Genomic DNA, 22,628 nt, shown 5'->3' on the forward strand with positions numbered 1-22,628 from the left:
ACGTCGATTGCCAGAGTTGACTTTAGTTAGTGTATGAAAACCCCGCTAACGATGAACGTAGCGGCAGCACCGTACGGTCGGGACACCCGTGTACATCCTTTATTCAGCATCAGGACAACTTGGACCACTCATGGGTTTGAACCCGGGACACCCCCGTGCATCCTCTATTCAGCATCAGAACCACTCCGGATCAGTGTCAGTAATTGTAGAGAGAATCCCACAATGATAATAAAAAGTCCGAAAATGAAACTTCGAGATGGTAGTTTATTTCAACGTTTCGACTATATCCTAATAGTCATCTTCAGGAATAATGAGATACTACAAAAATTATGAGATATATATATATACAATCCAGAGACAAAGAGACTAATTCAAGTAATCAGAGTTGATACAAACTAAAGGAAAATTTACCGTACGGTGCTGCCTCTATGCTCATCGTTAGCGGGATTTTTATACACTAACGTTAGTCAACTCTGGCAAGCTAAGAGGCCTTTTTATGAACACTCGATTAGTATATTCGAGTATGCAAAACGTTTTTATGAGCATGGATTATGTCATAATCCGTCATTTTTATGAACATTGGTTATCATAATCGATTAGCATACTCAGCATACTCGCTCGGCGAGCAAGTATGCCGATTATCTAATCCAACCGATATGGTGTTCTCGGTAGAAGTCGCTGCTGAGTAGGCCATAATTGAATAATTTCTACCTGGCGTTTTTATCAACCAACATACCCGGTTATGCTAATTGACACTAATCGGCTATATAATCTAAATAGCTAATCTATTTCGATTTTGCTGGTTCATAAAAAGGCCTAAGGTCACGGAGTATAACTGGATAGCACGTCGATTGCCAGAGTTGACTTTAGTTAGTGTATGAAAACCCCGCTAACGATGAGCATAGTGACAGCACCGTACGGTCTGGACACCCGGCCCTGTACATCCTTTATTCAGCATCAGGACAACTTGGACCACTCATGGGTTTGAACCCGGGATACTCCCGTACATCCTCTTTTCAGCATCAGAACCACTCTGAATCAGTATCAGTAATTGATGGGTTCGATCCCAGGACACCCCTGTACACTCCTCTATTCAGGCATCGGGACCACTCTGAATCAGTGTCAGTAATTGATGGGTTCGAACCCGGGACAGCCCTGTACATCCTCTATTCAGCATCAGTACCGCTCTGAATCAGTTATCAGTAATAACGCTTTTGTTAAGATATCAACATTTTACCGTACGGTGCTGCCTCTATGCTCATCGTTAGCGAGATTTTTATACACTAACGTTAGTCAACTCTGGCAAGCTAAGGTCACGGAGTATAACTGGACAGCACGTCGATTGCCAGAGTTGACTTCAGTTAGTGTATGAAAACCCCGCTAACCATGAGCAAAGCGGCAGCACCGTACGGTCGGGACACCCCTGTACATCCTTTAATCAGCATCAGGACAACTTGGACCACTCATGGACACCCATGTACATCCTCTACTCAGCATCAGAACCAATCTGAATCAGTATCAGTAATTAATGGGTTCGAACCCGGGACACCCCTGTTCATCCTCTATTTAGCATCAGGACCACTCTGAATCAGTATCAGTAATTACCGAGGTCTGTGATAAGATTGCTGGATTTGAACCCGGGACACCCCCGTACATCCTCTATTCAGCATCAGAACCACTCTAAATCAGTAATTACTGAGGTCTGTGATACTCCGATAAGATTGCTGGATTCGAACAAGACTGATTTGGATTCGAGAAAACATCCGATTTTGATAGTTATATTTTTCTGCACGCGAGTACAAGAATGTAAACTTCAGATCTGACAACTAAACAATAATGAATCAGTCTAAGAAATAATCAGCAATATAAAAATACTAGGTTCTCTACTTAAACATTACATGGCAGTAGTTGTAGTAGACTTGTCACTTTAGTCAGAAGGACGGTGCTGTATCCAATCTCAATTTATTACATTTATACCATCTTGTGACAATAATAAGGATGTACAAACATTTAGATCATCAATAATTTAACAAACAAGATCTTAATTTTTTGAAATTGTGATTGCGGACATTACTGCAGACATCGAACTAAAAATACGAACCTCGTTATAACGAACTTCAGGGATCCAGAAAATATAGTTATAATCGACAGTTCATTATATCCAATATGAAATTATCAAAATGTCTATTTCAACCTGACTTGAGAGCATTCCGGGTGGCCGTAAGCTAGGCCACCCAGAATGCTCTCCAGTCAGGTTGAAATAGGCCTAGACATTATTTGAGAGGAAATTTTAAGTTTGTTATAACCAATAAATCTTTACATCTGAGGTATACATCAAAAGTTGAGGTGATTGTAAGGAAAACAATCTCATCTCAATATCTCATCTCGACTAATGGAATGTACACAGTTACGGTTGAAACGGTCACATATCTTACCACGACGTGTAAAACAATAATCTCTAATAACATGTTAACATAATAAAGATAACAATCTACTAACAATATCACAGGACTAAGTACATGTATATCAATCTCAAATTACAAAGCAGAAGTCATCAGACAAATCTTCTCTAACTACTATCACTCAGGTTTCAGGCGATGTGGCTGTATAAACTAGAGATGCCATGACGATGATAAGTTCATATCTATCAGCGAACGAATGACTCGTCGTTCCTGATCGGGTAACATCTTCATTTTACCTTCAAACTCTTCATATTTACCTGTCAACATAATACACAATCAATAGTATATGTCTGAATGACTAAGAATTAGAAATAATGTCTAAGAAATGTTTCCTTGAGCTAATAGTTTATTCAAGATTTCGACTTAATCCAAATAGTCATTTTAAAATGTACAAACAGAATATAGTTGAAACATCGAATAAACTATACTAGCTCAAGGAGACATTGCAGACTGTTTGAGGCTGCTCTTAGTGTGGGATTTTATATGGATACAGGGTCCGATCTAAGGAATGAAAGCCACTTGCCCGGGGGGCAAGCATATCTGAAATTTTGCTTGTCCCCTCCAAAAGCTACTTGCCCTACACATGCAGTCCAATTATCATCCGTTGTAATGAGTGGGAAAAAGCTTTGAAACTTTAAATTGCACCAGCCCGGGGGACAAGTGATGATGATAACCTACTTGCCCTGGTGAGAATATACTTGTCTTGGGCAATCGGACAAGTGCTTAGATCGGACACTGTGGTTACAACATGGACTCAGAGAGTTTCATCAATAATTATCCTCTACGTTACCTGGAATCGGTGCAGATTTAAAACAAGTTTGTAATTTCTGTAAGAAATTGGCAAATATTTCGTCGTAAGCCGACTGAGGTTCATCTTCGTCATCGGACCAGTCATCCCAATCCGATCCTCCGTCGTCTGACTGATGAGTGACAGGTGAAGGAATACGTCCCTCTAACACATCGTTCAAATGATTACTAGATCCTGCTGCTCCTGCTCCTGCTCCTCCACTGTTATTACTCGTGTTTAATGCTTGAGACTCGTGTAGAAGTGGTGCCGGCAATTCTATATTCAAATACAATCATTCAATATTGAGTAAAAGTTTACCAACCCCCAGATTAGACCGGATCCCGAGTTGAGAGTTAACTCACAACCAGACTACTGTCCTCATATCTCTAACTGTAGGAGTTTCACGAAAAATAAGAATAATTTGACATCAAAGGTAGAAGTTTAATTGAGAAATGAACAAAAAATTACTCTGATTATGAGAGCATTTTAATATTTTCAGAAGGACCTATACCGAGGGTAGTTGAGCTCATCGAAAGAGTAGAAACTACTGGGTTCTCTCAAACAGTAATCATAGTCAGGTCTACAACCTCTGATAGAGGATCCAGTTCGATGTCAAAGCCATAGTTTTATTCGAGCTCAGAACTGCGGCACTGGATTCACAGATGTATTTGAAATAGATACCTGGAATATTCTCATTTTCTGAAGAACATTCTGAATCAGAATCCGGAGTCGGAAATGCTGAAATATGATCAGTCAGTACAGCTACATCAGCTGCATCCATATCTGGTGCCGGTTTATCACAATTCGGTGCCTGCAACAAAAATAATCATCTTAGATCCAAGACAAATACTTGTAAACCGGGAATGAAAGCTTAGAAAGTGCATATTACTGACCTTACTGACGCGAGAACAAACTTCACGAAACATATCGATCAAACTACTGTGATCCCACATCTGTGTCGTAAACACTAAATAAATATCTAAAATCTGTCGTATTCTACTCACATCCATAGTCTGTAAAATATACATCAATCTCTGATATCTACAACCACCTCATACAACAGGCTGAAGTCGTCTTAGTTGGGACGATCATTATTTTGACAATTTATTAAAACGATGACTTACATTTAGTAAATTGAATAAGAAATATAAATTGGTACAACTTGGACTCCAAAATAGAAATGATTTTATCAATGCGATGACTTATCCAAATAAAAACTTACAATTAAGAAATTGTATTGCAAATACACCATTTAGGACTAAGAAATTATTCAGATGACTTTAATATGATATTAATACAATGTCATTTCCAATGATGACTCGGGTTTGACTGTACTGACTGAGTTCTAAACCAACCTTAATGTTAGTAAGAGATACAAGTTGTTTCAAAGCAGCTTGACAAATCGACCGAACATTCTCCTCAGCAGACGAGCGATCCTGATGTAAGAAATACTGCCCCGTGTACATAGCTATCGTTCCAACACTGAAACATGTTATTAATAACAGGATTAGAAGAGCAGTGATATTCACACAGTCTCACATCTATTGACACATGTCACAATCTATGTGGTATGTAAGAAAGAACATTCAACATCAAATACCGGTATCTGTTAAATTGACCTTTCACTCATCTTCAGGGGTCAATTGACCCTAAGTTGGATAAAGTTAACCAGCGGATAGTTGACATAGTGACAATTAAAACTTCATTTTTACTATGGTATTCAATCGCATCTATCTCTAACCAACTTTTCAGCAACTACAGCCCCCGAGATTCATTAAACTTCAATATTGTGGGTCTATCATATATCAAGTTCCCTCACGCCCTGTCCCTCCCTGTCCCTCTCCCTCCCTCACCCTCATCCCTCTCCCTCATCCTCACTATCTCTCCCTCACTCCCTCACTCTTCTGTTTACCTTTCAATGAATGTTTTACAGTCATCCAGTTCTCCAGATGTAGCTCCGATATAATAGATCAATACCGGTAACATTTCAATAACGCACAGCAGATCGGCTTGTTTAAAGAAAGCAGGAAAATACAACATGACAATTTTCAATAACTGTTTTTCGACTTGTAGAGCATTTTCGCGTGGAGTCCCAACTTTTATACAACAACTGAAAAATAAGTATGGATGAAAAAATCAATCAGTGACTGATGATTAATTATAACAGATATAATTTACCTGAGAATTCATGTAAAATCCCATAATGAGAATGAAAATATCAGAAAAAGTTTCCTTGAGCTAGTGTAGTTTATTTCATTGATTCAACTATATCCTAATAGTCATCTGCAGGAATACTGTATTCTACTATTAGAATATAGTTGAAATGTTGAAATAAACAAATAACTCAAATAAACTTTTTGGACTCAATTTTTCATTGTTATTGCAGGATTTTCTATATTATCGTTACAACACGGACTCAGAGATTATTGTTTTATCAATGGTTATAATTACCTGAGAAAACCCTCGGAAGGAGTGTGGAATGTTGTTGTTACTGGTTGTGTGTTTTGTATCTGTTCTGGATGTGAATGTGAGAAAACTTTCACTATAAAATCCGAGATCGATTTCACTTGTTCCAAGTTCTGTGAAAAGAAAATTGATACCCATCCTGTGTAAGGGCTGTAGGTAAATTCTCCTTATTTATTAATCGTATTGAGTTTATCATCGGTACCTTTTCTAAATGTGACCGAAAATACAATTGCGATATCATCAGCGTCTCCATGGCAACCAATGACAGACGATCACAAACTGGACGGATGAGCAATGAATGGACGTAATCCGACCAATCAGAGACGTTCTCAGTTACAGCATCGGTAATTGTTTGCACGACATTCGTACATAACTTCATATTGTCCTGTGAGAAATTTTGAATCAATTAATTTGTTTATAGTTTTTACCGAGAATTGTATAAAATGTTGACATCATCAGGGCGGATCTAGAAAAAGTGGAGGGCGGGATTTAAAAGGAAGGACATCCCTCAGGTAAAACAGCCTTGGTGAAGGCTTCAAGCAGGATTCCACCATCAGGGTGAGATATTTTTTAAGAAATCCATCCAAAAAGTAGCAATTTCCAAGCGTCAAATTCAAAGGCCTCAACAAATTCTGTCTTGACAAAAAAGGTGGCAACCTTGATGAGAAGCCAGAGTCCAGACCCACAAAAACCTCCCTCTAGATCTGCCCTTGATCATACTCTCAGCGTACCTGCCACGCAGCAGGCGGATTATTCAACAGATGCTGTAGTTTTCCCGCGTGCGCAACGGCGCATTTGATAAGAACGCAAAGACCATAACTCATAACACAAGTTTCTGTAATCAGATGACTATTGATAAACTCAACCAGAAGATTCATATCAAACCATCGAATTACTTCCGATACCAGCGGCAAAACCTAAAATAATACAAAAATGGAAAGAAATTCTTATTTCTAGCAGCAAGACATCATATATTTCATATACCAGGAGCAGCAGTTGCTCAAAAGACGGTTAAAGTTAACCAGAGGATAGTTGACATAGTGACAATTAAGTTCCAATTCATCCCCCCCCTCCGGTCAACTTTAACCTGTTACTGTCCTAAGGAATTAATTTTCATAATGACACAGAACTCTTACATAGTTTACAAATCAACAGGTTTCAGTTGAACTGTTGGTATAGATGACTAAGTAAATACGACAAGTATATACACAGTACCTGTTGTCCCATGCGTCTCACTTCCCAACGACTATCCCCTAAACATTCAATAGTCTGCAATAACATCCTCTCCAATAGAATTCTCATTGTTTGTGTATTGACAGCAGATTCTTCAGTTAAAACATCACCATTAGGCTCCTACAAGAATAGATACCTTAAATCACACTTTCAAATAAAAGATCTAGGCAAATATTGGCTATGCAGCTTATGGGGTAAGAATGATTTCCTGGGAACTGCTCAGTGACCGGGGTTATCCTGCTGAAATCTTTGTCAGTTTTACTATGATAATATCGATTACACATAGGTACTAATATATGTTGTTTTAAACAATGTAGGACCACGTAAAAATGAGTAAAAAAAGTGGGACTTTTTGGGGTCTCTGAGTGCTGGAATTTATAAACTGTCTATTTTTGTAACCTGCTCGTACACTTGCCCATGAGTGATTTGCTCATAAGGCTGCTGATGAACAGGTCTACAGTTTTAGGAATCTGCAGAGATGAACAACGGGTCTAGGGTATTTGAAAGTTGCTCTCGTCTAAATGGAGTAATTCTTAAAATGACTGAAGGCCTGAAAGTTGCGAAAACCTATTAGTACATTTTAGTTTGCAATACTGAGGGACCAAACCATCCATAGCTCATCGGGTGACATGACTAGAGGTCAAGGATTTATTGGTACAAAAATAATTGGGTTTCTTTATACCTTTTTGACGACGTCAGACTCTTTCGCTAATGAAAGTAAAGCGAATGATCGCGCGTTTTGTTCGGTTGATTTTGTATAGTAACAAAAATGTTTGCTCCACGCTCTTTGTCCGCCGAGAGATGAACCGACTCGAAATGAATCACTCGTCTGCGTTCTGTAAAAATCAAACAATGAATTCAATTCCTCGATAGGAGCCACCTGAAATATTTCTAGTATTCTAAATAAACTTTTCAGTCTTTTTACAATTGTGGGATTTTACATTCGTTGTTTTATCACAGATCCTTGATAAGGGTTTTTAGCTGGAAACTGAAAATCAGTTTATAAAATTCTTTTCAACTATTCGTTTTTTTGAAGGTGGGTTTAACTCTATTATACTCTTACTTGCAATAATTTCACGAGCAAATTTCATATGATAGAAAATATTGAATTTTCTTTAATCATATGAAATAAGAACAACTAATATGACGATGATAGTAGCACACAGTAACACAATATGATGATGGTACATGTATCCGTGTATGCTAGTGAAGCTGAAGCCAAAAACCTTCACAAGAGATTCACAACATTAGCTTCGAAATACATCAAACTGAACAAATTCTGTATGAATTCAATTCAGACAAGACACGCATCTAGAGGATTTATACACAAAACTCACAACATCGAAGATTTAACAAAGAAAATAAGTTACACTGACACTTTGAGATCTATTCAGAGATTTATTTGAAATGAATTTAATGAAACACTGATTTCAAATGAATTTCTGAATAAAGGTAGAAGCATTTTACCCGTAATGTCACATTAACATTGTTTTCATTAATATCAATCTTCAATATTAAGGATCTTTACAGAAATTCACAGAATTTTATACAAAAAGCTGCTAAACATAGATGAAGCAGACACAGTAATTACACATGTACGTATTTACACATAGATAACGATGATACCTTTTTAGATATTTTCGTCTGCTGTTTTATGATTTATTAATGAAGAAAAAACATGCAAAACTTTATTTAGTCAACAACAGTAGGATGTAATTCACATTTTACTGGATCCAAAACTACAGTTCTCACGTACAATTTGGTGCATTCAACATTGATAGGAACATCACTGATACATGGTATGTATAAAAGGGAATTCTATTTTGACGGGTTTTTTCACAATGCAACGATTAGAAATAATACTGACCTCAATCTTGGATGAATGTTTTCTGTTTGTGGTTCGTCATTGCTGTCTCGCCTCTAGAAAACATGAGATAATATCAATCAATACCAACTCATAAACAGGTTCGGTAATAAAACATAGGAATTGAATTATGTTAGTAAAATACAGTGATATAGCTGGTTCAAACCAAGCATGGAAATCAGAGACTCATAGGTAAATAAGATAGAAAAAAAACTGACAACAACTTCTTGAAACATTCATTACAAAAATAATTAAAAGATGAACTATTACTTTTATCTTATCACCTTATTTGAAATAAATGAAGAACGTATAATTAAAATGTGTATTAGAGATGACAAACACTGAAATAGACTTAAAACGATTGAATATAAAGATGAAATATAGCTATTGTAAAGAGAAATGTGCATCAATTCACATTAAGAAGAACAGATGAAATAATCACTGATAGTTGTTACAATAGTATTGAGCTATTTAACTATTGTCTAAATCTTAAATCTCAGAAAAGTTAAATATATTAAACATTGTGTTATCAGTTCGAGCAAAAACCATAAAATCATTCACAAAACCATGATGACAACTTTAATCCTACTCAATACATGACACGCGCACTAAAACAATGACAAAATACATCGACAACATGCTGTTAAAACTGACAGACATTTACAGCAGTGGCACATGTAAAATATTCTATTCATCAAGTTTACCTTCACCCAGTTGTGCGCTATTACTTGAAATTTCTAGAAAAATTTACAACGTTAGTTCATAATGTTCTAGAAACTAAATGAGCTTCAGAGCGTACACAATGTCACCAGGACTCAGTTCTACGGCTCTCGAACATTTCAGCGACTCGACTTTAACCGGTTAAAATTTTGATCTTATTATTGAGATAAATTTTGTGAAAATAAACTCCCTGCGTCAATCTATTCTTAACTCTAGCTCACACAGCTGTGGAACTGGATCCTGATCCTGAAGATTGGTTTCATTGTGCAGCAGATTCACATTCAGTATAAGGGGGTAACAGGGTCAGTGGAGTTTGAATTCGATACACAGTAAAATGTTAATCAGTTGACTACCACTACAGCATGCAGCAGATATAAAAAACCAATCGGTCGAAAGGTCCAAATAAAATGGCACAGAAAACATCAATAAACTGAGAAAACCAAATACACGGCTACAAAGAATTTCAGTTTTATGTCCATGAATGGCTAATTTTCAGCCAGCATCATACTTTTAATAGAGTTGATAGTTATTTGACATCGATTATCATAGAAGTTTATATGGTTCGTACACAGCGAAACTAACCTTCAGCATAGCAGGTGGAATCTCTTCAGAAGGCATCGACGTGCTGACTGACGTATGTCTTACAACTGTCCTTCGTTTCAATTTAGCTTCGTACAACATCTCCGAAACCTACATCCATAAGAATACAAAACATTTTTTACAATTGCAATAATTTCCTGGTATCAGATTAAACATAAACGCATGTAGTAAGTACTCTTTAGTTTAACTTGAAATCATGAGTTCAGGCGCGTTTGAAGCAATTTTTAATTGCTGCGGCCAAATGCCAATTTTGGACAGGTTCTACATATTGCTGCGGCGAATTTACTTAAATTTGTTCAAAAATATGGTATTCATAGAAAAAAAATGTCATTCAGAAAAGAAGTCGCTGCACTTCAAACGCACTGGAGTTTTTGCTACAAGTGCATTGAGTAGCTTCATCAGGTAAATGGATTAAGTCTTTCCAATAACAACAGCAATTCGAATAAAATCAATTAACTAACACCAGTACATTTACTACCTATTGAATGATAATAATGAAAGAAGAGACTAACCCCTGGTGATGGGCAAGGACTAGGAACATTCCAGGATGTTCTCAAACTCCCAGAACTCGGTGGCTTCATAAACGTGTCTTCCGTTTCTCTACAAAATATTCAAAACATTCACCAAATATTTGAGAACAAACTTTTTTTGTTTGCATTTTCTTTTATAGTTTAAAATTAATACAAAGATTTCTTCTCACTTTTCTGTCTCATCGATAGATGAATTGAGTCGACTCGGTCCGAACGTATAAAACCAATGATTCTTAATGAGAAATTCCAGAATTAACTCATAAGCGAACAGACGACCTTCACGCCATTCCCAAGCATCCACTAATGACCTTTTCTCTACAAATTTAAATGATTCAGTTTTCTAATTGATATTCCTAAACTGGAATACGTTTAATTGAAATCAGCCTTGATTCAAAACGTGAAATACGACAAAAGCTTTCATTAAGAATCATCACTTTCATATTTACCGTGATCATCGAGTGAATGTATCTTAGTAATAGTCAACTGTCTGCGCAATTTTCCGTGTTTGCTTTGTCCGGTTTCCATGGAAATCGATTGTTTCAAACGATCAGCATCGACGATCCAATCAGCGGATAGACCTTGGAGTAGTTGTTTTAAATGTATCGGGTCGTTGCAGTCGTGAGCGACGAGGTATTTGAATATCGTACTCGTAGCTTGTCGAACAGTCGACGCTGGATGCATCAGATACACATTGAACGTGTCGAAATATTCATTACGTTTTTGAAGAAGAAACGATGGAGGGATGTGCTGAAATGAAATTGAATGGTTATTCAAAAATAAAATATGGAATCTTGACCAGGTTCCAACAGTTGTTTCTGGGCACAGTTTCATGAAAATATAAACTAATTTTTTTGGTTTTATCGTAAAGGGTTACTTTGTGTTTTCCTGAATGAGGACAACAATTTAATTTGTAGTTTTCAGCTTAAATAAGATAAAAACTCACTATCTACAGATTAAAAGAATTTAAAAAAAACAAGTTTTTTAGTCTATATCTCACACCTGACGATGATCTCTAGGTTGAGATCGAAACGTTGTGTATTCTATATATTTCAGATTGAATAAATAAATTCTTGTTTTTTAAAAATTCTTTTAATCTGTAGATGGGTAGATGGTAGTGGATTTTTATCTTATTATCTGTTCACCACGTTTGAGTGCGGTTATCGTTCTATTTCAGCTTTAATGTTTTCATGAAACTGCACCAAGAACGCGGTCATGGCTTAGACATAAAACCAGTCTAAGACCATCTAAGTTCTTTAATCTTACAACTTACGACCAGTCTTAAGATTCAAAACGGCTTTTGGACTTAAGTCTCAACTATGAAAATCGCCCCTGGGGTTAAAACATAGGTAATGAGCTGATTATATTTTGTGGCCCCTATTTAGTACCGTAAATCAATTCAATGCTTACTTTGACTAGAAAAAGACAGACTCCTAAAATACCTTCGGCGGTAAAGGCATCGATGAACATTGGTGCAGTAGATTCCTGAATATAAAAAATTGTCATCAGAAATAAGCACTATAAAGCTCTAATGAATTTTGAATTGAAACTTTTTAATCGAAAGATTTTTACTTCATGTTGTTTGTCGTTTGTAGCTGCCGTTATGTGAGGATTTTTCAAATGGCAAATAACATCATTAAATGCATCAACGGCTTCCTGAAATATGAGAAATTAAAACATAAGAAATAAATCTATTCCTTAGAATGAAAACACATGAAAGTTCAATATTCAATTCATACCTGAAAATCACATTTGGTGATGTACACAGAAAATGCTTTAGTCATGTTCTCTCTGATGGTCAATTGTGGATTAGCCAGTAACGAATACAACAATTGTTTAATTCCTTTCTGAATGAATTCGGGCATTTCATGCATTTCATTCATTCCCAGCTGAAATATGAACAGGTATAATATCGATAACGTGAACAAGAAAAACCCGTGCGAAAAATCAGTAATTAATTCTTACCACTAATTTGTATTTTGGTTTATTTTCTGAAGCGACAGCAGCATCCACGTACGAGTCTGTCCAATGAAGTTTCTTCACAATATAATGAATTCCTGAATTATAAAGCAATGAATAGAATATGAACATGATTTATGTAACCTACGAATCAGTAAAATTCAATACGTACCAGTGATAGCACCTTCCTTCGCTTGCCACGTCGAATCAGATGATAAACAAACCTAAATCATATATCAATTCATAGTAAACCACTGAGAAAATACTCGTATAATAGTTAATAAGATTAAAGCCCACTTAATTTAAAGGAGTCAATACAAAATTTATCATTTAACCCTTTCAGTGCTGACTTATTAATATCCATAAGTGCTGGATATCTAAATGAGTCAAACAAAATATATCAATTCAAAGTAAACCACAGAGAAAATACTCGAAGAATAGATAATAAGATTAAAGCCCTCTAAATTATAAAGGATTCAAAAACAAAATTCATCATTTAAATCAATAAATAAGATGTTTCAGGCTCTCTCTAGAGACTATCGTCAGATATGAAATGTTTATCTTACACTTGCCAATGATCGGTAGAGTCTGAAACATTGTGTCTTTTGATATTAGTTCTTGATAAATGAATTTTGTTACCAGTCTTGGTGCATCGCTTGTTTTAATATTATCACTTAGAAAATGTTTCAATAAACAAATATATTTTACCGTTATAAGATGACTAAAGAATGACTGTAAACTTGGAATTGTTAATTTTTCAACAACAGGACCGAGTCTTGATGCGCAAATATTACGAATTGCCGACCAGATATCAGTCATACCAGTTATCAGCAAACTCTGTAAGAGAATAATCATTAAACATCATCAGGTGCCGCAGTTTTAACCCTTTTTAAACCAGTGGAATTCTGGATGCAGGTTTCATTTCTGCTCGAATATTTCTGACCTCAACTCGTGGAAAGTTGTCTGTATTAAGCTGATCACTTGTTTTCTTCAACCATTCCATCACGTGCACAAAGGTCTGGTTTCTAACCATCGGCTTTTGGGATGCTAAAAATTGATGTAAAATTCACTTATAATTATTGAAATTCACATCATGGAATTTTATGTAATAACAATGCATTAATTGAAACAAGATTGGTTACTACAATTCAATTAACGTTTGTGTCATTTCGTAACTGTGGAACTTTTTTGCCTTTTGCTAGTGATAAAGATGAAGGATTTTGTAAGATTTACAAACCTGAATTAACAGTAAACTTGAAAGCTTCAATTAATAAATCATTGATGTCTTGGAACTTATACCTAAAACATATAAATAGTGGAGTGGATAAATCTTAAGCAGTTTAAACCTTTTTGCACTGCTGACTAATTGATAAGTGTTGAAGATAATTTGAAAATTCTACCCAGTGCCTTGTTCAACAGGCAATGCGGTGTATCATTAGTTACTAATATTTCACTATGTTTGACAGGTGCTGCCATCTTTCAATAGAGATAAGAACTAATTACTAATTACATCAATACACTGTGAAGCGAGCTGTTCGGACATAATCCCACAGACCAAAATCCCACATCCCATATTCCCATATCCAAAATACCATAAACCAATATCCCACATTATTCCGGACAAATTACCACATTCAGGTTTTAGGAATATATAATCATAATGTATAGTAAAATATTCCTGTTCAAGTATTTTATTCTCAAAGAATATATCAAAAGTTATAAAATCTTCAAACGTAAATAATCAGTTTGTTGATATTTGCATGGCCCGTTTGATCTACTGGGAATAATGAATAATAAGTACTCATTAATTATCATTATGTCTAATGTGTTCGTGCTAATTTCAGCTTAACACTGTTGAAAGATCAAAGTAAGACAATTTGCTGCTTCCATCATCCTTTCATCGGGAAAACAATGAAAATTAGTTATTAGTTTATTAGTGAAGCGATGTACTAGCAAGTCAATCACCGATTGATACACCGCACTGCGGTGTAGACGCATTGATACTCAGAGAGAAATATAGATAAAAGCACTTACCACTTAATAAAATCATCGAGTACATCGTTAAGAGGTGGTTTATATTTCACCTCGTCAATAGATGTCGCCACTACTGAATTTATACGATTCATTCTGCGTATGCGAACTTGTTTGACCTCTTTATATCCCTCCGACCAACCGTACCGTCTTTGGAACAAATAACTCGTAAATTTATTCAAATCGGATTGATTTAAACACAGCGAGCTGACGAACTGATCGGGAAATGGATTTTCATTCGATTCGAAGCTGTTATAACGCAATAACATCGCCTCTTCCATGCTGACGTTATCAGACTTCACTTTAACCGAGGATAACGAAATATTCGCAGCTTTCTTCAACATTTGCCGTAAATCCCAAAGACTGTCTAATTCTTCTTCGGTTGTGGAAGCGAACTCTAATTTGGCTAAAGCAGCCTGCATCGCTTGTTTGATGATATAATCTGTATTCATTGTGATCAGCAGTACTGAAAATAAAATAAAAACTTTTATTACCATTTGAGCTGCTTATCAACTCGAGCTGGCTTTCCTGACCAGTCACTGTGACAAGCTAGTTCAATTAAGCTGACTTTCCTGACCAGTCACTGTGACAACCCAGCTTGTCTTGTGTGTCCAGCCACTGAGACAAACTAATTGAGCTGGCTTGCGCGCTGAGTGTCCAGCCACTGAGACAAACTGATTAAGCTGGCTTGTGCCCAGAGTCCTGTGTCACTGAGACAAACTGATTGAGCTGGCTTGTGCCCTGTGTCTAGCCACTGAGACAAACTAATTTAGGTGGCTTGCGCACTGAGTGTCCAGCCACTGAGACAAACTGATTAAACTGACTTGTGCCCAGTCTCCTGCATCACTGAGACAAACTAATTGAGCTGGCTTGTGCCCTGTGTCCAGTCACTGAGACAAACTAATTGAGGTGGCTTCCTGTGTCCAGCTACTAAGACAATCTGATTGAATCATGTGTCCAGCCACTCTGTGCTTGTGACCGAGTCTGAGGCTGAGATAGTTAGTTACCTAATCATCGGTTGTAAGCTTTTTATAATCGGATGGGCTTACACCAAATTGGGGTTTATGAAAATATCCGATCGTGAAACTAATCCACAGACAGGTCACTCAACTGCTTAAAAAAGGCCGAGCCACCGAGACAAATTGACCAAACAAAAATTTAAAAAAGGCAAATTGAACAGACATGATGGCTATTTTGATAGATGACTTTTGTTTAATTTGTTCCATCTCAGTCTCCGTCTGTTGTGTGCAGATATAAGAACAAATTCACCTAAATCTTTAATCCAAAGGAAAAGAACTTCACGTTTCTGTTTGTTTCGTTTTACAATTCAATTTCCAGAAGCTGTTCCTCCATATTGTTTATTAGTTACTGAACTAATTATCGCCGAAAACATTGTATTACGGTGACGGTTTCTAGTCGTATTGAACTAAAATAATCGTTTACAGTCAGAATTTCATCTTATTCTGCTATTTCGATGTTATATTAATCTTTCTGCGGTTTTTGTGGATTGATTTCTCGAAAAAATTGTCTGCGGCAAGAAAATCAAATCCTGCTGGCAAGCGAGGATGGAATTCCTGTAGGTGGTGCTCTCGTCGATTATACCGCGTTATCTACAAATCTGGTCTTAATTGCTATTATGCCCTAATAATCCTAATTAGTCATATTTGTGTGTGTATGTCAACATGCCATGACACGCTACGAATCAGGCTTACCACGGCACAGAACTCTCGACATAACGTTAGACTGATAGCTGGCTGATAAGATAAAAAACAACGAGATTTAGGAGCACGGTGCCCTTTTAGTTTTGGACTCTACCGAATTTTAGTCCATTCAATCCATTTCGTATTCTATTCTATATAATCTGGCGGTGATTCGCTGTGCGTCAGAATGAATTGTATTGGTGAAATGAGTTTCGACGATGTCAAAGAATTCCTGATTGAGAATCAATTAGATTCATATTCGAAAGTATTCCGTGGTAAGTTAAACCGCTAGGCCTAGCCCTGCCTTGTGCAACATCATCGTTCAGTATTGAAATACTAATGAAGACATCAAATTATTTTGTAGAAAACAAGATTGATGGACGAGCTTTGTTGTTACTTGACGATAAAAACCTTCAAGATTTAGGAGTCGGGTAAATAAACTATTAGGTCAACGAATCCTGAATTGAATCGTTCTTTCTTTTATGTTCTATACAGTGGAATCCACTTAATCCAGTTGACGAGAAATCCAGTATAAAAAGTCAACTGCAAATATTGTCCGGAAAAGACCAAGATTCCGATTAAGCCGATCCGGATTAAACGGGTTTGACTGTACACCAAAACAGGTCATGAACGTCCTCCTACCAAAACGTCCTCATAGACTGTACCCTACTGGTAAATTATATATTTCAGAGCTATGGGAGATCGGTTAAAACTGTTACGTTTTATACATCAGAGCATCCAATTAGAATCGATCGGTGATGAAAAAGTAAAGGTACAAATATATTGTCTGTCTTGTAAACATGTAATAATCACTTTCACAAGCATCGATGATCAGTGGAACTTTGTTAGAGCAAACTTCACGGGACCAGAAAATATGTTTGTCGTAACCAATGAGTTTGTTACTGTATACCCAGTATTAAATTAATCAAATCGTCTAATTGGGACAAAATTCTATGTTTGATATATATCCGATGAATCGTTGTAACAAGGTTCCACATGTGAAGTGTGGATGATCAGTTTTTGAAAGTGCACTGATAAAATGTCTAATGTCTGGTGTTTGTAGTTGCACCGCGTCGTAAGGCGACAGATTGATACTTGCTTTAATCACATTGAGAATGTTTATTATTGATAAACTCTATTTGCAGGTATTCAATGATCCGATCCACGGTCATATAGAATTTCATCCATTATTGATTAAAATTATGGATACGCCGCAGTTTCAAAGACTTCGTTATCTAAAACAACTCGGTGCTTGTTATTACGTGTTTCCCGGCGCTTCTCATAATCGTTTTGAACATTCTATAGGGCAAGTAGTACTAACTAACACCACATATTCTCCGTATATATTTTTACTGGTTTCATAATGAAAACAATTTTGATGTATTTTCAGTGTTGCACATTTAGCCGGGGAACTAGTGAAAACATTACAACAAAAACAACCTGAACTTCAAATTACCATCAAAGATATTATTTGCGTTCAAATTGCTGGTTTATGTCATGACTTGGGTATATATACTTTCGAGAATGACTATGATTAAATTCTAGTTTGTTTTTACGAACGTATTTTCAAATCTTATCTTGTTTTTTAGGTCACGGACCATTCAGTCACTTGTTCGATGGAAAGTTTATTCCCCATGTGCGTCCACAATGCAAGTGGAAGGTATGAGTTCACTTTATACAAACCACTTCAGGTTGATAATGTATATGATATCATAATCAACGGTCTCTCTTTTGATTACAGCATGAAATTGCTTCAGTCAAAATGTTTCAATATTTACTGGATGATAATGAACTTTACGATGAGTTTCACAGGTACGGTCTTACGGAGAAAGACATCAAGTTCATCAAAGAGCAAATTGCTGGACCGCGACACGATCTAAAATCTGAGGTATTCCAGGGAGAAAGTTCACTCAAAATTTCCTGTTATTTGAAGTAAGAATAGATATCTCTTTTCATTCATTAAATTTTCTTATTCAGATTTGGCCATATGAAGGGAGGGACAAATCAAAAAGTTTCCTCTATGAGGTAAGATGTTCTGAAGCTATGTTAAGACTCGAGTCTACGCGATATGATTGTATTTTATTTTCGATGTTGAATTTTGTTATTGAAGGTCGTAGCGAATAAGAGAAATGGAATAGACGTCGATAAATGGGATTATTTTAGTCGCGATTGTCACATGCTCGGCATAAAGAATAGTTTTGATCATCAGCGTTTTATGAAATTCGCTCGTGTTCTCGCCGTCAATAAAATGTTACAGATCTGCTGTAGAGATAAGGTCAGTAAAACCCATGTATGCTTTGAATGAATATTGATTTTGTGTCGTACAAGAAAATAGTTTACCATACAGTCAAAAGTCGTTATAGTTGGGACGATCATTACGTTAATGACTTATCCAAATGATGACTTACACTAAAATAGGCTTCAATTGATGGCCTTTGGTTAAGGAATAAAAATCCTGCATTACAAACTCTACCGGTCGCTTCTATCAGGATATAGATTATGCTATTGCAGAATAGGTAGAGCTTATTCTGGTCTTGTCTCCAGAAAAGTATTCCAGGATTGATAGAGACCCCTCAAAATTTGCCTTAGAAAATTTAATCTGATATGCAGATTTAAAGACTTATTCAGTAATGTATTGACTTATCAGATGACTTGTTAATTGAGTTTGACTGTATTTTGATATCTGTTGTACATTTTACTTAATGGTTTCCTTGATTGAATAAACTCCTACTCGAGACGGCATTACGTCGAATCATTGTTTGGATTTCAAACCCTGCCCTGATGCATGTTTTGTTTGACAGGAAGTTGCTAATATCTATGACATGTTTCACACAAGAAACTGCTTACACAAGCGAGCGTATCAACATAAACTAAAAACGATCATTGAAACCATGTAAGTGAAATGCACACATTAATGATGAAGGATCATTACATGATTTCAGCAGATCATCCGCGAATTACTGTAACAGCTTTAACCCTTTCAGTGCTGACTTATTAATACCCAAAAGTGCGGAGATAATTTGGGAAATTTCTAAATATTCCACTTGATGCGATGTACTAGCAAAGCCATCACCGTTTTATACACCGTACGATGCACTGAAAGGGCTAATGAATCAAAATATTAAACCCCCATTTAATTTGGCTTTAAAGGGCTATACATTTGGCTTGTAAAGTTGTACAGGACTCAGTTCTATATTTGTCGGTTCAGATCAATCGATTTCCAAAATCTTTGAACCGGCTTCAGTTTTGTATAAAGTACAGTTGATTTCGGAAGATCTTGATTTGAAAACATGCTATCGATTCTGCGCACGTTTTAACGATGCGAGTGATTGTTATTTTTTCATGGAACGTTGATTAACAACAGGAGGTGAATAATATATACGATATGTTTCATACGCGAAGCGCGCTACATCGACGTGCTTATCAACATAAAACTAATCAAATAATGGAGGTCATGTGAGTAATCAATGTATATATACGCAGAAAATACCATCGATTTGCTAATCTGTTGCCTGATATCTTTTTAAACTTGTCTTTTGGTGTTATGTTGCATGAAATGCCTGGGCCTGGTTTCAGAAAATGGAATCAAGGCAAGTTTTATGCGTTTTCGCCCAAATAAATTTAAATGAATTGCTTTGTGATGATGAAATCAGCGCTCCTGTTAATAATTTCCTAATCTAAAATGAAAGGATTTTTATTTTATTTTTCAAAAACAGTCCAACCCGCTTATAATTCGGATCAGTATAATCTGGGTGAATTTGGTCGGCAACAAATTTATAAGATTTTTTTAACATCGTTAACATTAAACAACGTTACTTGATCGGAGGATTTTACTTCCTAGGAATGAAGATTCCAGAATAATCCTATCTTAGGCGAGTTTGTACTGTAGTTATTTCATTGATTAATCCTTCTTTATCTCATTTTTTTGTTGTAATTATCAGGTTGACTGAGGCGCTGATCGAGGCTGATCCTTACTTGCTGATCAGTGGCACAAACGGGTCAGTAATAATCATATATCATCTACATTTATTCTTACACGTAACAAAATGAAGTGAGCAGCATCAGTGTATATTTAGGGATCATTCATTTATTACGTACTCATTATGGGAGGGGGAGCGGTAAGTGCAATTGCGTACTGTAATGCTTAATGTATATGAAAAAATGGCCGATTTTAAGTACAGGGGGGTTGAAAAATTCTAATTTTACGGGTAAGTTATAAATGATCCCTTATATTGTATTTTTCTTAAACAGGAAGATGATGAAAATGAGTGAATCGATTGATGACATGGTCGCTTATTCGAAATTAACTGACTACGTTACTCATCAGATTAAAATGTCGACCGATCCGAATCTAAAAAAATCTCGAGACATCCTCGAAAAAATTGAAAAGAGAAAATTATATAAATGTATCGGACAAACGCAATCGCATATCAATGAAATTATATGTCGGGTGAGTTGAAGTTTTCATTGAAATCGCATTCAATTATTCATTACCATCGGTATTCAATTTATGCATGAATTTTTTATTGCATTTCCTTAAAAGAAAAGAGAGAGCACAATTCCTAACGAGATCGCCAAGGCTTTATCAATCGATGAACTGGAGGAAGTTGAAGAATTAAAACATATAAAACAGAAAGCACCTTTACGGGCAGAAGATTACTTAATTCATGTAAGTTTCATTCCACAAAATGGAGAAATAAATGATTGAAATGATCACATAATTTGGACACAATTTTCCAGTCCCAGGTGATCCGAATTAAGTGAGTTCTCATGTATATAAGGCGGTATTTATTCGACTGTTTTCAGATAGCACAATTCGATTATGGAATGAAAGATAAGAATCCTTTGGATAACGTTTGGTTTTACATGAAGAACGATGTGAACACGCCGATTCAAGTTCGCAAAGATCAGGTATCAATTCTCAGTGATCCCGTGATGATTTTAATGATCAATATCAGGGTTTCCAGCGGTCCTTCCGAGTCCTTCTTTTGGAAAACGTATGGACTAACATCATCTTTGTCCTTCTTTTTGACTCTAAGTCCTTCCTTTTGATAAGAAAGTCCTTCCAAATTTAATTTTTATGTATTTTCACGCGCAATTTTGTCGTGCATTCGACTGTTGAAGTGTTTTATTACTCAGGACAGTAATTAAATTGTCAGTAATATTGAATATACAGGAAAGTGTTATGGAATTACCCTGAAATGTATGACTGGTCTACACGACTAGTATTTCGGCAAAGGTATTGTTTAAATGCTCCCTTATGGGCCCTCATTTTACTAGAAAGTACCTCTTTCCGAGTCAAAAAGTCCCTCTTTTTGGGTCTAAAATTGCCGAAACAGTCCTTCTTTTTATCCTGGCCTTACCTCTGGAAACCCTGAATATGTTGCGGTGTTGTTAATTCAGTTTAATGTATTTGGTTCGTACAGGTTTCGCAAATGCTTCCTGATCGGTTTTCTGAACAATACATCCGAGCGTATTCTAAGAAGACTGACGAGGACAGCATCGAAATAGCCAGAACTTGTTTCAGCGCCTGGTGTATCATGAATGATATGACTATACCTAAGGTATTAAGTTTTTATTTTCATCGACAATCTTATTTTACAATCCAATCCATGTAGGTGCGTAAAGGGTATTGACAGCAGACTTTGAATTGTTGGCTTTTGTTTGTAGGGAGGAGATTTATTAGCAGTTGAACTGACACCGATGAAGAAAAGAGTTTCGCCACCAAAACATTCGAATCCAACTAAAGCTGTTAAATCGCTTGATTTCTGCGAACAATGATAAACCTGAAAATCGGACAGTCCAATTTACAATCTTATAATTAATGAATAGTAATCTTACATTTTAAAACTCAATTGCATTTTATTTCATATTTTGTAATTATGCTTTAAATAGTTTTATATACATGTTTTAGAAGGAAGCGTGGATTGTATTAATGCATGTAGCATGTTACCAGTTGTTAACTTGTGTGAAGTGAATTTTCTTCAATATTCTGTGATAAATATTCCAAGTTCACTTTTAACGATATTTTTTTGTTGACAGTTGCATCTGTTTCTGATCTTCCGACGTAATTGTAGTTTTAAAACTCTTAGAAGCAGAAAAATCTATCCAATAGATTGTTATTTTCAGTGGACGTTTATTTTTGTTATATAATATAAAATTACAATCACAGTTTAAATGCAATCAACAAAATGGGAAATAATTACATTATTCATACATAATATCAGCTAAAATTCGATAGGTTAACACATAGATAATAAGCAATAAATTGTGGTGAAG

The 22,628-nt window shown here is 36.0% G+C and overlaps 2 protein-coding genes across 3 annotated transcripts; one reads left to right on the forward strand and one right to left on the reverse strand.

Moving 5' to 3' along the window:
- Positions 1 to 1,793: 1,793 nt before the first annotated feature.
- On the reverse strand, positions 1,794 to 16,001 carry LOC141901529 (uncharacterized). The gene is made up of 26 exons (XM_074788836.1): positions 15,919 to 16,001; positions 14,653 to 15,115; positions 13,856 to 13,917; positions 13,562 to 13,665; positions 13,327 to 13,455; positions 12,791 to 12,842; positions 12,625 to 12,716; positions 12,399 to 12,548; positions 12,232 to 12,315; positions 12,070 to 12,144; positions 11,109 to 11,409; positions 10,833 to 10,977; positions 10,645 to 10,732; positions 10,115 to 10,222; positions 8,816 to 8,868; positions 7,631 to 7,784; positions 6,931 to 7,068; positions 6,447 to 6,632; positions 5,918 to 6,100; positions 5,701 to 5,828; positions 5,162 to 5,359; positions 4,605 to 4,731; positions 4,143 to 4,262; positions 3,931 to 4,060; positions 3,253 to 3,525; positions 1,794 to 2,719 (listed from the first exon to the last, which is right to left on the reverse strand). The coding sequence occupies exons 2-26, from the start codon at positions 15,099 to 15,101 to the stop codon at positions 2,613 to 2,615; spliced, it is 3,636 nt and encodes a 1,211-aa protein (XP_074644937.1). The 5' UTR covers positions 15,102 to 15,115; positions 15,919 to 16,001; the 3' UTR covers positions 1,794 to 2,612.
- A 239-nt stretch (positions 16,002 to 16,240) lies between these two features.
- Positions 16,241 to 22,271, forward strand: LOC141901103 (deoxynucleoside triphosphate triphosphohydrolase SAMHD1-like). 2 transcript variants are annotated; one of them, XM_074788182.1, is made up of 16 exons: positions 16,241 to 16,624; positions 16,714 to 16,780; positions 17,040 to 17,121; positions 17,495 to 17,655; positions 17,740 to 17,855; positions 17,939 to 18,009; positions 18,091 to 18,237; positions 18,327 to 18,374; positions 18,460 to 18,624; positions 19,151 to 19,242; positions 20,291 to 20,347; positions 20,601 to 20,799; positions 20,893 to 21,018; positions 21,156 to 21,260; positions 21,776 to 21,913; positions 22,020 to 22,271. In XM_074788182.1, exons 1-16 carry the CDS (start codon positions 16,537 to 16,539, stop codon positions 22,128 to 22,130), a joined length of 1,773 nt encoding a protein of 590 aa, XP_074644283.1. In that variant the 5' UTR covers positions 16,241 to 16,536; the 3' UTR covers positions 22,131 to 22,271. The 2 variants fall into 2 exon arrangements, with proteins under 2 accessions (XP_074644283.1, XP_074644284.1); XM_074788183.1 differs by lacking the exon at positions 19,151 to 19,242 and adding an exon at positions 19,714 to 19,805.
- Positions 22,272 to 22,628: the final 357 nt, after the last annotated feature.

This window comes from Tubulanus polymorphus, chromosome 3 (genome assembly GCF_964204645.1).
Source record: "Tubulanus polymorphus chromosome 3, tnTubPoly1.2, whole genome shotgun sequence".
Taxonomy (NCBI): domain Eukaryota; kingdom Metazoa; phylum Nemertea; class Palaeonemertea; order Tubulaniformes; family Tubulanidae; genus Tubulanus; species Tubulanus polymorphus.

Excerpts from the sequence above, each read along its gene's own strand:
- LOC141901529 (XM_074788836.1), bottom strand. The coding sequence starts at position 15,101 with ATGAATACAGATTATATCATCAAACAAGCGATGCAGGCTGCTTTAGCC. Across the intron at positions 5,829-5,917 it reads TTCGGTCACATTTAGAAAAG|AACTTGGAACAAGTGAAATC; the intron begins GTACCGATGATA and ends TTCTTTTCACAG. Across the intron at positions 4,263-4,604 it reads TATCTCTTACTAACATTAAG|ACTATGGATGTGAGTAGAAT; the intron begins GTTGGTTTAGAA and ends TATATTTTACAG.
- LOC141901103 (XM_074788182.1), top strand. The coding sequence starts at position 16,537 with ATGAATTGTATTGGTGAAATGAGTTTCGACGATGTCAAAGAATTCCTG. Across the intron at positions 17,856-17,938 it reads TGGTTTATGTCATGACTTGG|GTCACGGACCATTCAGTCAC; the intron begins GTATATATACTT and ends CTTGTTTTTTAG. Across the intron at positions 19,243-20,290 it reads AAAACGATCATTGAAACCAT|GTTGACTGAGGCGCTGATCG; the intron begins GTAAGTGAAATG and ends TGTAATTATCAG.